Source organism: Schistocerca cancellata, chromosome 1 (assembly GCF_023864275.1).
Source record: "Schistocerca cancellata isolate TAMUIC-IGC-003103 chromosome 1, iqSchCanc2.1, whole genome shotgun sequence".
In the NCBI taxonomy this organism is placed as follows: domain Eukaryota; kingdom Metazoa; phylum Arthropoda; class Insecta; order Orthoptera; family Acrididae; genus Schistocerca; species Schistocerca cancellata.
Genome location: NC_064626.1, coordinates 349318804 through 349333253, shown reverse-complemented (window position 1 = coordinate 349333253; position 14450 = coordinate 349318804). Strand labels below are relative to the sequence as shown.

At 39.4% G+C, this 14450-nt stretch overlaps 1 protein-coding gene across 1 annotated transcript in view; it reads right to left on the bottom strand.

Moving 5' to 3' along the window:
- The window catches only part of LOC126173816 (oxysterol-binding protein-related protein 1-like), a 419616-nt gene that overhangs the window by 46134 nt on the left and 359032 nt on the right, over nt 1-14450 (bottom strand). Inside the window, exon 19 of the mRNA XM_049920986.1 lies at nt 7814-7918. Within this exon, the coding sequence (XP_049776943.1) occupies nt 7814-7918 (105 nt within the window). The remainder of the gene's footprint in view (nt 1-7813; nt 7919-14450) is intronic.

The following is a 14450-nucleotide window of genomic DNA, read 5'->3' as shown; positions in this document are numbered from 1 at the left end:
AAGCTAAGCTGCAACCATTGTGCTGCATTCTATGTAGGAATGACAACCAACAAGCTGTCTATCTGCATGAATGGCCACCAACAAACTGTGGGCAAAAAACAAGTGGACCACCCTGTTGCTGAACACGCTTCCAAACATGATATCCCTCATTTCAATGACTGCTTCACAGTCTGTGCCATATGGATCCTTCCCACCAAAACTAGCTTTTCTGAATTGAGCAGGTGGGAACTTTCCCTGCAATACATCCTATGTTCCCATAACCCTCCTGGCCTCAACCTTTGTTAGTCAATGTCATCGCCCATCCAGCCCCTTCCCTGTCCCCATTTCAGCACTACACAGCCATTATTCTATGACCACACACAGTCTTTTTATTTCCCTCCTTTTCTGCTACATCCCCCCCCCCTACCCACCTCTCCCCAGCCATCCTCCTAACCTGCAGCACTTCACTGTCCACCCACCTCCCACCATACTATCCCCCCCTCCCCAGCCTCCTCCTTAACCCCACCCATATGACACTGACATCATGCACTGGTGCTGCTGCTTGCAGTAGGGTTTCAGTTGCCTGAGACTGCAGTTGTGTGTGAGAGTTGATTTTTATTCATTCTTCATTACTATGAAGGCATTCTGTTAGTAAAAAGGGTGCATGGCCATTCAGATCATGATGCACAAATTTTAACACTAAAAGATTTTTGTACACAAACAAATGTTATGTATAATTGCAATTTATTTAGAAAAGCTCTTACAATGGCAATAGAGAGTTTTTTAAATCTTGTTAAGGAACAAGAGAGGCAGGATGTTTATAGTGCTAATGACATAGATGACAATATAATGCTTTCCTCATCACATTTCTCATGCTCTTTGAAAGTTGCTTTCCACTTAAACATTCTAAACAGGGTATTGGCAGTAAAAGGCAGCCTGTGGGATAAGGATATAATGCAGAACAAAATGGGAATTATACCAAGATGTTAGAAGTAGTCCATTACAAACAGTATAGTAAGGTACTTGAAATGTTACTACAAAGGCAAAGAGTACGTAGTATACAAATAGAATAGCTAATTCACAGGATAAAATTAAAACCGCATAGTCAGTCATGAAGGAAGTGTCTGGTCAGAAACACAAGGTTGATGATATAGAGTCAGGTCGTAGTAAAAATATTTCTGTTCCTGATAAGTCAGATATATGTACAGTATTTAACAATCACTTTCTGAGCATTCAGGGAATCATATAAATCTATTGGAAAATGTCTTTTTAAGATTGATGTCTGAAATACTCCTCTGTGATACTGATAGGGGGGAGATGGAGTCAATAATTATGTCAAGAAGACTAAGGACCATCATGGATATGATGGAGTGCCTAGCAGAGTACTGTCTGTGCATGGTAGCCCTGTATTTGTAATTTTTCCAATTAGAATTGTCACTTTTCTGAATGATTAAAGTACTCCGTAGTAAAGCCACTCTATAAAAAGGGAGAAAGGGATAATGTAAACAATTTTAGACCTACTTCTATGCCATCAGTGTTTTCCAAAGTTACTGAAAAGGCTGTGTACGTAAGCATCATTGACCATTTTATTTCAGATAATTTGCTATCAGTTTTAGAAGTAGTTTAACTACTGAAAATGCTATATTCTCTCTCTGTGAGGTGCTGGATGGATTACACAAAAGGTTTCGAATGCTAAGCATCTTTTTTGATTTAACTAAGGTGTTTGATAGTGTTGATCACAAGATATTGCTCCAGAAGTTGGAGCATTATGGAACATGGGGAGTAGCTCACAATTGGTTCACCTCTTACTTTAACAATAGACAGCAAAAGGTCATTATTCACAGTGTTGAGAATGGCTACGATGTGGGGTCTGAGTGTGCACAATCAAATGTAAAAGGTATCCCCGGGATCGTGCCGGGGCCACTCCTGTTCCTTATTCATATAAATGATATGCCCTCTAGTATTACAGGTGATTCTAAAATATCTCTGTTAGCTGATGACACTAGCTTGGTAGTAAAGGATGTTGTGTGCAACACTGGCACCGTTTCAAACAGTGCAGTTCGTGACATAAGTTCATGGCTCGTAGAAAATAAATTAACACTAAATCATAGTAAGACTCAGTTTTTACACTTTCTAACACACAATTCAACAAACTCGACATTTTAATTTCACAGAATGGGCATATGATTAGTAAAACTGAACAGTGCAAATTTCTAGGTGTTCAGATAGATAGTAAACTGCTGTGGGCAGCCCATGTTCAGGATCTTGTTCAAAGACTTAATGCAGACATTTTTACTATTCAAATGGTATATGAAGGAAATGATAGTTTGACATGAAAAGTAGTCTGCTTTGCTTATTTTCATTCACTTATGAAATATGATATATTTTGGTGTAATTCTTCCCATTCACAAAGGACGTTTTTGGCTAAGAAATGGGCAGTTCAGACAATAAGTGGTGAACGTTCACGAACCTCTTGTCAACCCCTTGTCAACCCCTGTTCATTAGTCTGGGTACTCTGGCATTGGTCTCTCAATATACACATTCCTTACTGTCATTTCTTGTTAACAATATCAGCTTATTCCCAAGAATTAGCAGCTTTCACTCAGTTAATAGTAGGCAGAAATCATTTAGATTACACTTCCTTGACTCTTGTGCAAAAAGGTATGCAGTATCCAGAATGAGATTTTCACTCTGCAGCAGAGTGTGCGCTGATATGAAACTTCCTGGCAGATTAAAACTGTGTGCCCGACCGAGACTCAAACTCGGGACCTTTGCCTTTCGCGGGCAAGTGCTCTACCAACTGAGCTACCGAAGCACGACTCATGCCCGGTACTCACAGCTTTACTTCTGCCAGTACCTCGTCTCCTACCTTCCAAACTTTACAGAAGCTCTCCTGCGAAACTTGCAGAACTAGCACTCCTGAAAGAAAGGATATTGCGGAGACATGTCACTCTTTCGATTCTGTCAAGGAGTTCCTTGAAAAATTAAGCTGATTCCTGTGTTATATTGTTGATTGCCTTTACACAAACTTATGGCTTGTATTTTTTTTGGTTCATAAACATGTACTGATATGATATGTTCCATGACCTTGGAGATTTGCTCCTCAATTTGATCCTACAGAACTAGATGTGCAAAATAAAATAATATGTATAAGTTGACCAATGATTACAGCAGGCATGTGGCAATTTTGCAGGAAGTAGAGCAAGCCTGATGCATTTTTGCAGCAAATGATAGCTGAAATGTTGTGTGAAGTGCACATGGAATTCCTACCAATCTTGAAAGAATTGGTAGTGACTGTGGCACCTTTGGCTGAGATTGACTTGGTGATAAAGCTGAGGGAGAGGAAAGCAGTCTTCAGTTCAGAAGTCATAAATTACAGATGAGGCCATCTGGGTCACATTTAGCAGTATTGTAAGAATCCAAAATGTCATAGTTATAAGCATGGGACACTTCAATTCAAAATGCCCACAGATGTAAGGAAGGCAGATAAAGGTAAAATTCACCCCCTACATTAAATTGAACATGTGGTTATGTGATCACTCTGCATCGCTCCCTGTAAATAAGAGCACAGGGCACCCACTGTGTGGAATCAGTGGCAGACATTCCGAGCGGTCGAAGGCGCTGCAGTCATGGACTGTGCGGCTGGTCCCGGGGGAGGTTCGAGTCCTCCCTCAGGCATGTGTGTGTGTGTGTGTGTTTGTTCTTAGGATAATTTAGGTTAAGGAGTGTGTAAGCTTAGGGACTGATGACCTTAGCAGTTAAGTCCCATAAGATTTCACACACACATTTTTTGAGTGGCAGACATTAGTGTAATTGGTTAAGAGGAATACTGAGCAAGTTTTTATTGGATATGGTGTCACAGGTATATGTGGCATGACAGAGCACATTTGGTGCATTAATTTGAACCCACCATGTTGCAGGTAACTGGCGTAAGTTGGGATAGTGTTTACTTGCTTGCTTTGGCTTTGTTGAGTTTCTAGGTGGCGGGGAGGGAGGGGTGGGTTTGCGTGGAAATTCTCCCTAATGTGGACATAAGCTCTGATGTCTACTTGGGCTAGATCTCCTGATAAAAAATCATGCCAAAGTCAATTTACACAGTGAATAGTGGAGCTGCAGGGTACATCATTCCACCTCGGTTTTACTGTTGAAATGCACTGGTAGCAAGGCCCCTCGCTACTAGCTGCCTCTTTGAGAAATGCCTGCAGCAGTGTGTCCATGTAAGGACACCTGGCTACGGAGTTCAATATTCATCACCAGTCATCTGCTTACTGCAGTACACTGCACTATATCTATTTGGGTTAAAATAACAAACTTTGAGAACTTTTTACTGCCTTCATTGTCTACACCTCCACCCACCTCCAGCACAGAACCATTCTCCCTCTCCATCTTTTCAAATACCTTTATAATTGCTACGAGGGAGACTCAACAAAGGATACACATTGTTGATGGTGCAAGTGCTATCTTCCCATTTACAACATTAAAAGTGCTTCAGTATGCCTGACTGGAGCTATTATTCACAGTTAGGTATGTGTATGTTGATGCTTCCTTCTTTATTGTTTCTTACACCATTACATTTAGGTATTTTTCTTGTATCACAACCAAGCATTCCTTTATTACTCTAAGAAATGCTCAAAAAAGTTTTGTGCCAGCCTTTCAACTTTTGTAGCTTGTGATTTTTGATAGGAAGCATCTTTCACAATACCCTATTGACTTCAGGAAATCACTAAGTACAGTCATATTTGTAATGGATGTATAAGTGAATATAAACTTGTATTCTCAGTACAGTTCAGTAGGACCCATTGTGTCCCAAATTGTAAATGTGGCTCTTGTGCAATGTTCAATTGTGTCATTTCAAGATGTACATTATTACTTTACAACAGGAAGGGTTGTCAGCATGTAAATTTGCCCAGAAAATTGGTTTGCACCCAGCAATGTCATACTGACTTTCAACACTACTGTGAGAGACAAAGCACTGAGCTGCTTCCCAATGGTTGCCTGTGGTCTAAATCAGCTAATGAACATTATCTACAATTAATGGATTGTAGGTGTCACAAGAAAAATTGTAGAAATGTGTGCTGCCTTTTGGAGACAACTGGAAGCTGTGTCAACCTAGAAAGTAAAGGACCATCTTGACACAATCAATTTAGCCCATCAGATTCATTACAAACAACAGTGCTACACCCGCCCCATGGGCACGTTTGAAGTGGAACATATATCAATGGTACAGTGGTATTGAGTTCTCTTCACTGGCACTTGATGCCTGTCACAGAAAGTATGGAGGCAGCTAGGTACCAATGCACATCTCACCAAACAGTCCCACACATTCAGCAGGGAGGTGGGTCAGTCATGCTTCAGCACTGGTGTCATGTACAGATGTCAGATGCCTCTCATTGTTACTGACAGTAATTCAATGACTGTGCAATTCTGGGGAGGCTGCTTCGAAAGGAACTGGCAGTCATACTTGCCAACTGTGTGAGCTCAAAACCAGCTGAAATTTGTATCAACTCTTCTCACTCTCTGGATGGCCTCAATAGGGCCACCACTGAAGAGCAGAACAGACACGACAACAACACCTCTACCATCTTGTAGGCTATGTGCCAAGGATGACACAAGTATGTTACAATGCATAGGATGGAGCACCACAGTACTGAATGTTACCCAGTCACAAGATTTTTATTTCACATATAAAGGAAGAAGTTTACTTTCAAATATACTGCCTTTATTGTCAATACAGTTTTGAGTGTATTTTCACAGTTAAGTATTTTTTTTTATTTTTTTTACTTACGTTTCTTGTAGCTTATTCTTTCATTCCCTATACCCTTTCAAACTGAGCCCATACACACATACAGATATGCAGGTGGTGTAAAAATATTTTTGAGCACTTCAGTACAATCTCATTTGTTCTATTTCTGGCAGTTGATACTTCACATAATCACTATTAATTTCCTTTTTTAAACGGATCTTTAGAAAAACATTCTGTGCAAAAATACTACTTGTTCTGTATTAAAGGGGAAGAAACTGAAAACTAACACTTGTACACTTTCAAGCAAAGCTGTTCTGAAGCCAAAGATTGGCTTGACACAGCAATGCTTTGCTAAATATAATCTTTTTGGAGCTGATGTGTCCCTTCATACCTCCAAACTCTGGACTGACTTTCCCTGGCAGTTATAAGGGGACCTGCAGTTTGTAAAAGGACACCCTCATCTAACATTACCTTTCTTCAACAGAAGTTATTGAGACTAAAAATACTTTCTACCTTTTGAACATATTATCTCAGTTGTTTAACTAAAAGAATTTCATATGATTTTGTATACAATGCATTATGTTTCAGGCTAAAATGTATAAAAATAAATCACTTTATTTTCTTTGCTACAGCCGATATGTACTAACTCTGTATGTATGTTAATGTTACTTTTCTTTTAGAAATATTTGAAATTATGAAATATCTGACATACTTACAAATTCCTATTATTAACTGCACTATCTGATGCTAATTATTAAATTTATTTCTGGGCTCATTTATATCATACTAATATAAATTGGTGAATATTCATTTGTCAAGAAAAGCTGTAAACTCTTTGGGATATTGTTAGTACTGGATTAGTAGTGGGCATGCCTGTGATGTGATAGGATTTTTTTTATGTTTGGCAATAACAATGTAATTTTTGATAATGAAGTGGAAATTGTAAAGACAGTGCGAGATAGAAAAATGTGAAAAAATAAAAATCAAGATAAAAACAGGCAATTTTTCAGTAGTTAATATGTCAATTGGAACCATGAAAACCTATGAAGTCAAAAAATTTCAGCCTCAAGAATCAACCCCTAGACATGAAGAATTGAAGCCAACTATGAGAAAAGAAGATAAGTAAAAAGTTTACTGTAAATCTTACTCCTTTCAAAGCTTATTAAAAAAGTTTATTTTGAAGAGAGAGAATCAACAAATGATGTGAGGGAGGGGTACGATTACAAGTTTAATGTGGACTCCAAACCACAGCAAAATTTCATATTTTTCACATTAAGGAATCATCACAAAAGATGAAAGAAGCAAGAATAAAGAAAAAAATTGGAAGACTGGCTGGGCATCGACACCATAACTTTATATTTGTAGTCTGACTCTTACCCACTGAGCCACATGATATAGAATATTACTAAGTAATAATAGAGTTAGAATCAGAAATTTAGGAGGGGGAGGGATGAGCTGAGGTAGCAAGTGTGCTTTCAATTCTTCCTCCTATCATCCATTTCTTTTGCCATTCCTTCTGCTCAGTTTTCATTTCTTTGTTTCTTTTTTCCCCATTTTTGTCCATGTATAGCTCAACTGACATGACTCTTTCAAATCTTCTCTTCCCACATTTTTTACTCACAACCAGTGCTCCTCAACACATGGCTTACAGTGTGGAGGACTGGCAGTGAGTTTACTTCTTGTGTTTATGAACTCTGTCAATTATATTTATTTTAATTTCCATTTCATCTTAAAATGTGGTTTTTTCTTTGCTCAAAGGTCTCACTTTATTTCCTTGTCTTGTTCTATAAGATGTTAACACCATTTTCTGTCTCTATCCTTCCCTCTTTTTTTATGTGACATTGGATCCCTCTTTCCGAAAGTTTAAACTGATTCATCATCATCATCCATAACTGTGGAGCTGCTTCCATCTCATAACTAATTTTACTTGACACAGTTTAGAATTTTTTTTAAACTCAGAACCTTACTGGTCAGATTTAATACCAACAGTAATAAGTTGCAGCAGTAATTTTTTTGATATGTATTTAAGTAATGATGCAACGACATTTTTCAAGATTTTCTACTGATAAAGTATTATATAGCATACTGTACCTGAATTTGTGAGCATTTTCTTTCATATAATCATCATAGGAGCTTATATCTGTACAGCGAATGAATTCCGTCCACTTTCCATAAAGGAAGTTTATTTTCTTCTTGCTGAAATATGTGTTAAATAAGTATGAGACTGTTTGAAGAATCTATCACATAAGCTTAAATTTTTATAAAAATTTTGGTAAAAATTACTGGCTCATCATTAGATGAAGTGATTGAAAATAGTTGTTTAGGTAGTTCTTTTTTTAATGGAGGAATGTAAAGCATCCATGGGAAATATCATATTTTATTTTGTTACAGTTAGGCAGAAATGCATATGAGTGTAAACATGGTCTGTAAGTTAAGTATAAACTTATCATAAAACAAAGAAAAAATGTTCTGTATGAACATTGCAAAAAAAAAAAAAAAAAAAAAACTGATGATGTTACAAATATATCACTAAAATATTCTCAACCGTATCTGCAGTACATGCTCAGTGAATCCTTAAACTTTACTGACAACATTCCACCTTAAATTCCAAACATCTAAAAGAATTGTTAAGTGCTAAATGTTGCTGCCCACTTGCTTCCAGCACATAACCTACAAATCACCAACAGGCAACAACATCTGAAAGACAGTTTTCATGACTCAACCAATTATTATAAAAAGAAATATCTCAATGCTACATTAAGATGTTGATATGAGCCCAACATTATAAGAAAAGCTTAAGTAAAAGTAATTGTACAGCTGCATTTAAACCAAGAACAAGGTGAATGATTGGTTACCAAAGTCAGTGTCAAAGTAACAAAAACAATGGAAATGATTAATGAAGTGGGAAATGGCTTCACTCCTAACCAAAAAAGTATTAGGATTACAATGGACGCAGATTTACTTTATGTAGCACCTTCAGTGTGTGTTTCTTTGACATTAACTAAGTTGGTGTCTACAAAGACTCCACAGTGGTGAAGGGTCTGCTCACTTCAGTTCATGTGCTTTTGCTAAAATGGTATCAGGACATTGAACTCCATTGGACCATTCCATTCTGTGTAAATCATGCAAGCCTCCAGTTCTCGAAGCAACAAGAACAATGATAACAGTAAACAACATCAATAGCAAGAGGAATACCATCAGCAGCTGTTATCACTGTTACAACAACAATATCAGCGGCAACTGGCACAGGAAAGCTGGCAGGGCCAGGGGTAACAGCTACCAACAAATGTAGCACTGTCACCTATATTCTAGCCCTTCAGTGAGAATAAAGAGGAGTAACTGAAGAACAGTATAGCTATCAATGTCACCTGAATCTTCTTGCATATTCCAGTAGTTTGTCAAGTTCCGAGATATATATATGTAGTATGATCACTCTGTAAAAAAGACTCAAGTAGTGGTTGCACATTTAGAGATTTTACAATGTAGAAAGTAAAGCAGCCAGTCTTATGATTTTTAATTTTGGAGCCTGAAGATTTCAGCTGTTGTTGCCAATTCCATTGTGAAAATTCAGATTATAATTGTTCCTGGATAGCCCATGACAATGTGGTTAACTTTATTTCTACCAAGATTTTCATACTGAGATTCAGAAATTCCTTACTCTACAGACCTAATATAAATTTACAAATAAAAAATCTATTCTCTATTCACCAAGAGACAGCAGGAGAAAAGTCATACAAAAGATATGGAAACACACAACTTTCGGAGCCTGTGACTCTTTCTTCTGGATGAACAATTGAAGGGAAAGGAAGAGGAATGAAGGAAAAGGAATGGCGAGGTTTATAAAATGGGAGAGTGTTACCAAAAAGTCAGCCAGAATCCCGAGTCAGGGGAGACTTACTGGCAGGATGAGAAGGTAGGCAGTTCAGAAGTCATTAAAAAAGAAAATTAAAGTCATAAAATTGTAAAAGATACCACTGTGGCATAAAAAATATTGCGCAGGCAACTGCCATTGTTCAACATCAACATCTAAGTAATGGAGTGCTACTGACAAGGGACATCACATTGATTCCATATTTTTACATTTCCAGAAGGCTTTTGACACTGTTCCTGACAAATGACTTCTAATTAAAGTTCATGCCTGTGGAGTGTCATCTCACTTGTGAGACTGGATTTGTGATTTCCTGTCACAAAGGTCACAGTTCATAATGACTGATGGAGAGTTGTTGAGTAAATTAGAAGTAATATCTGGTGTTCCTTAAGGAAGTGTTCTAAGTCCCCTGTTGTACATGATTTTCATAATGATTTAGGGAAAATGTGAGCAATCCTCTTAGATTGTTTGCAGATGAAGCTGTCATTTACCATCACACAATGCCATCAGATGATCGTAACAAATTGCAAAATGATTTAGGCAAGATATCTGTTTGATACAAAAAGTGGCAGTTAACTGTAAATCTTGAAAAGTGTGAAGTCTTCCACCCAAGCACTAAAAAGATCCGCTAAATTTCAGTTTCATGATAAATTGCACATATCAAAAGGCTGTAAAGTAAAGTAAATACTGAGGTATTACAATTATGAATAACTTAAATTGGAACAATCACTTAAATAATGTTATGGGGAAAGCAAAGCAAAGACTGTGATTTATTGGCAGCACACTTACAAAATGTAATAGGTCTTCTAAAGAGACTGCATACATTACACTTGTCCTCCCTCCTCCGGAGTACTGCCATGCACTGTGTGATCCACATCAGATAGGATTGACACAAGACATTGAAAAAGTTCCAGAAAGGGCAGTTGATTTTGTATTATCGTGAAGTAGGGGAGAGAGTGCCACGGATATGAAACATGAATTGGGTGGCAGTCACTAAAACAAAGGCATTTCTTGCTGTGGCAGGATATTCTCATGAAATTTAAATCACCAACTTTCTCCTCAGTGTGAAAATATTTTGCTGGTGCCTACCTACACAGGGAGGAAAGCATTGCACTTCTGCAACACTTCATGTTGTCAGTTGCTTAAAATTTAGCATTTGAGTCTCAAACTCTTACACACACTGATCTCTACCTTTTCTCACTTGTCCAGATTGCTTTCACACAAATATGCGATATAACTGCTCTCATTGTTCCACAGCAATAATATAATGACGAAATTGCGATCAACTTCCTGTTGTCCGCCCTGGTCAGCTTCACTGGTTGCCAGATGGCCATCACTCTGTAGGTATGAAGCAAAAAGCTTTATGCTTATTGACAACTTGGAACTGGCCCTTCTGCAAAATATACTGCTCACACGTATTGTATGAGGCACCTTCTTGGAGGTTCTGTTTGATACATGTACATTAATCTCACACATTTGTGAAAAATTGATAGGCATATAGGCTCTCCTTCTCTGCAAGAAGTGCGCACATACCTGTTGAATTATGGTAGATATGATATTCCATAAAAAGACATATTCATCATGACAGAAACATAAAAATGTTTGCAGAATACTGAACTTCACTGATGTCATCTCCTACCCTACACCGGACAAAATTTTTTTGGACTATATACATTAGGTTCCTTCAGTTTCTTTTTTTTTAATCAGTCCATCTCATACCATTGTCCTTTGTGATGATCTCAGAGCAACAACTATCCATCATGAAAACCAAGTAGTGCTCATGCAGTTTTTGGTGACCCATAGCCCTGATGGTTATTTGTAAACCATGACCTCTCTGACTGCTTTTAACGTACAATAAGAGACTGATACTATTCTGTGTCACAGCCCAAAGAGATGATAACTGGGCCTTTGAGAGGCCAATATCTCACAAAGATTGATCTGCAGCACCCCTTAGATGATATCTCACATTAATTTAAGGTTAGCAACATTCCTCACAGAAAGTAAAACTACCTTGAAACTACCTTCTTCCAGTGGCTTACTGGTGCTCAAACCATTTTCAGTGCTACCTGGAATAACTCAATATACCTCACTAACCAACATTATGAAATCAAATGCCATCTGAAAAAGTTGATATGGCATTCCTGACACCATATATCATCTTTACCTAGGGACTGGTCCAGTATATGACATGCTTGAGGTGCTCTGCATTCAAATTGATGACAATTTGCAAAACACAATCGATGGTTTTATCATTACATTACATCAGATCACTAAGGCAACTGCCAGCTCATTCAAAGCTTTCCTCAGTTACAAATTCTGTTCATATTTGACAGCCACAGTATTTCCCAGACAGTACTTTTCCAGCATTGTGCACTTTATACTTCATCTGCCATCTGCTGAACATTTTGATCGTATCATAATTTTGATCAAAGTTGTAGAGTGGAGAATTGTGATTCTGCACTCCCTCTGAGCCCAGATCCTGGTCTTGTCTATGCCCATGGAGACAATGGTATCCTGTAGCCAATGCAATCTGATGTCTCCGGTGGCAGTGGACTAAAGCAAGAATCAACAGCTGCAGTGTAGTAGATAACATTCCTGACAATGTCGTACAGCAATATTTAGGCTCTGAGGGTTGAAGCAACACCTCCAACCATGGAAGCACTCTCAAACTGACCTCCACATTCTAAATAGCCCAGTACAATACCACTGATCTGTTGACGCTGGCTGCCTACTTATCTCCCCCAATTATCAATCTTTCCATTCCAGAGACCTTGGAAGAGATACTGGGCACAATATTTCCCTTTCCATTTAACTACCATCATCAGACAGGCCAATATTTCACCCACAGGTTAGTTAAATAGGGAAGTAATCTGTTGTCAGTGCCAAATAAACAGACTACAAGAGCTGCATCCTGATGTATCTTCACTCACAACATGGATGATTTCATAGAAAGCGCATCCATACAGTTCACAGGCCTGCTTACAGACGCCACCTTGTACAGCCACCTGGTGCACTCTGGTGAGCCACCAAAGTAACACTATTATTTAAATGATATTATGAAAAGGAAACTTGTTACTCACCATATAGCAGAGATGCTGAGTCGGAGATAGGCACAACAAAAAGACTGTCACAAATAAAGCTTTCAGCCATTAAGGCCTTCGTCAACAATAGACGTAGACACACATGCACACACACACGGAAAAGCAACTCACCCACAGCACTGCAGTCTCAGGCAACTGAAACCACTCTGTGAGCAGAAGTACCAGTGCATGATGGAAATGGTGATTGGGTGGGGGAAAGGAGGAGGCTGGGATGGGTGGGTGGGGGGGGGGGGGTAGTATGGTGGGGGTGGCACACAGTGAAGTGCTGCAGGTTAAGGTTAGACAGAGGCCGGTGGAGAGGGTGAGAAGTAGCAGAAAAGGAGAGAAGTTAAAAGACTGAGTGTGATGGTGGAATAACGGCTGTGTAGGGCTGGAATGGGAACAGGGAAGGGGCTGAATGGGAGAGGACAGTGACTAACAAAGGTTGAGACCAGGAGGGTTACAGGAAAATAGAATATACTGCAAGGAAAGTTCCCACCTGCACAATTCAGAATATCTGGTGTTGGTGGGAAGGTTCCATATGGCACAGGTTGTGAAGCACTCATTGAAATGAAGAATGTCATGTTTTGCAGCATGCTCAGCAACAGGGTGGTCTACCAGGTGTTTCTTGGCCACAGTTTGTCAGTGGCCATTCATGCGGATAGATAGCTTGCTGGTTGTCATTCCTACATAGAATGCAGCACAGTGGTTGCAGCTTAGCTTGTAGATCAAATGACTGGTTTCACAGGTAGTCTTGCCTTTGATAGGATAGGTGATGTTCATGACTGGACTGGAGTATGTGGTGTTGGGAGGATGTATGGGACAAGTTTTTCATCTAGGTCTATTACAGGGGTATGAGCTATGAAGTAAGGGATTGGCAGCAGGGGATGCGTAAGGATGAATGAGTATATTGTATAGGTTCAGTGGATGGCGGAATACCACTGTGGGAGGGGTGGGAAGGACAGTGGGCAGCACATTTCCCATTTCAGGGCACAATAAAAGATAGTCAAAATCCTGGCGGAGAATGTAATTCAGTTGCTCCAGTCCTCGGGGGTCCTGAGTTATGAGGGGAATGCTCCTCTGTGGCCACACAGTGGGACTTTTGGAGGTGGTGGGAGACAAATGTCCTGCCCATTATCCTCCCCAACCCTCCCACAGTGGTATTCCACTGTCCACAAAACGTACATAATATACTTGTCCATCCTTATGCAACCCCTGCTCCCAACCTCTTATCTCATGGCTCAGACCCCTGTACTAAACCTACATGCAAGACCTGTCCCATTCATTCTCCAAATCACCACCTACTGCAGTCCAGTCACAAACATCACCTATCCCATCAAAGGCAGAGCTACCTGTGAAACCAGTCATGTGATCTACAAGATAAGCTGCAACTACTGTGCTGCTTTCTATGTGGGCATGTCAACCAAAAAGCTGTCTGTCCACATGAATGGCCACCGACAAACTGTGGCCAAGAAACACCTGGTGGACCACCCTGTTGCTGAACACACTGCCAAACATGACACCCCTCACTTCAATGACTGCTTCATGGCCTATTCCATATATATCCTTCCCACCAACACCGATTTTCTGAACTGTGCCGTTGGGAACTTTGCCTGCAATACATCCTACATACCTGTAAGCCTCCTGGCCTCAACCTTTGTTAGCGACAGTCCTTACCCATCCAGCCCCTTCCCTGTTCCCATTCCATCACTACACAACTGTCATTCCACCATCACACTGAGTCTTTTTACTTCTCTCCTTTTTGCTACTTCCTCCCCTC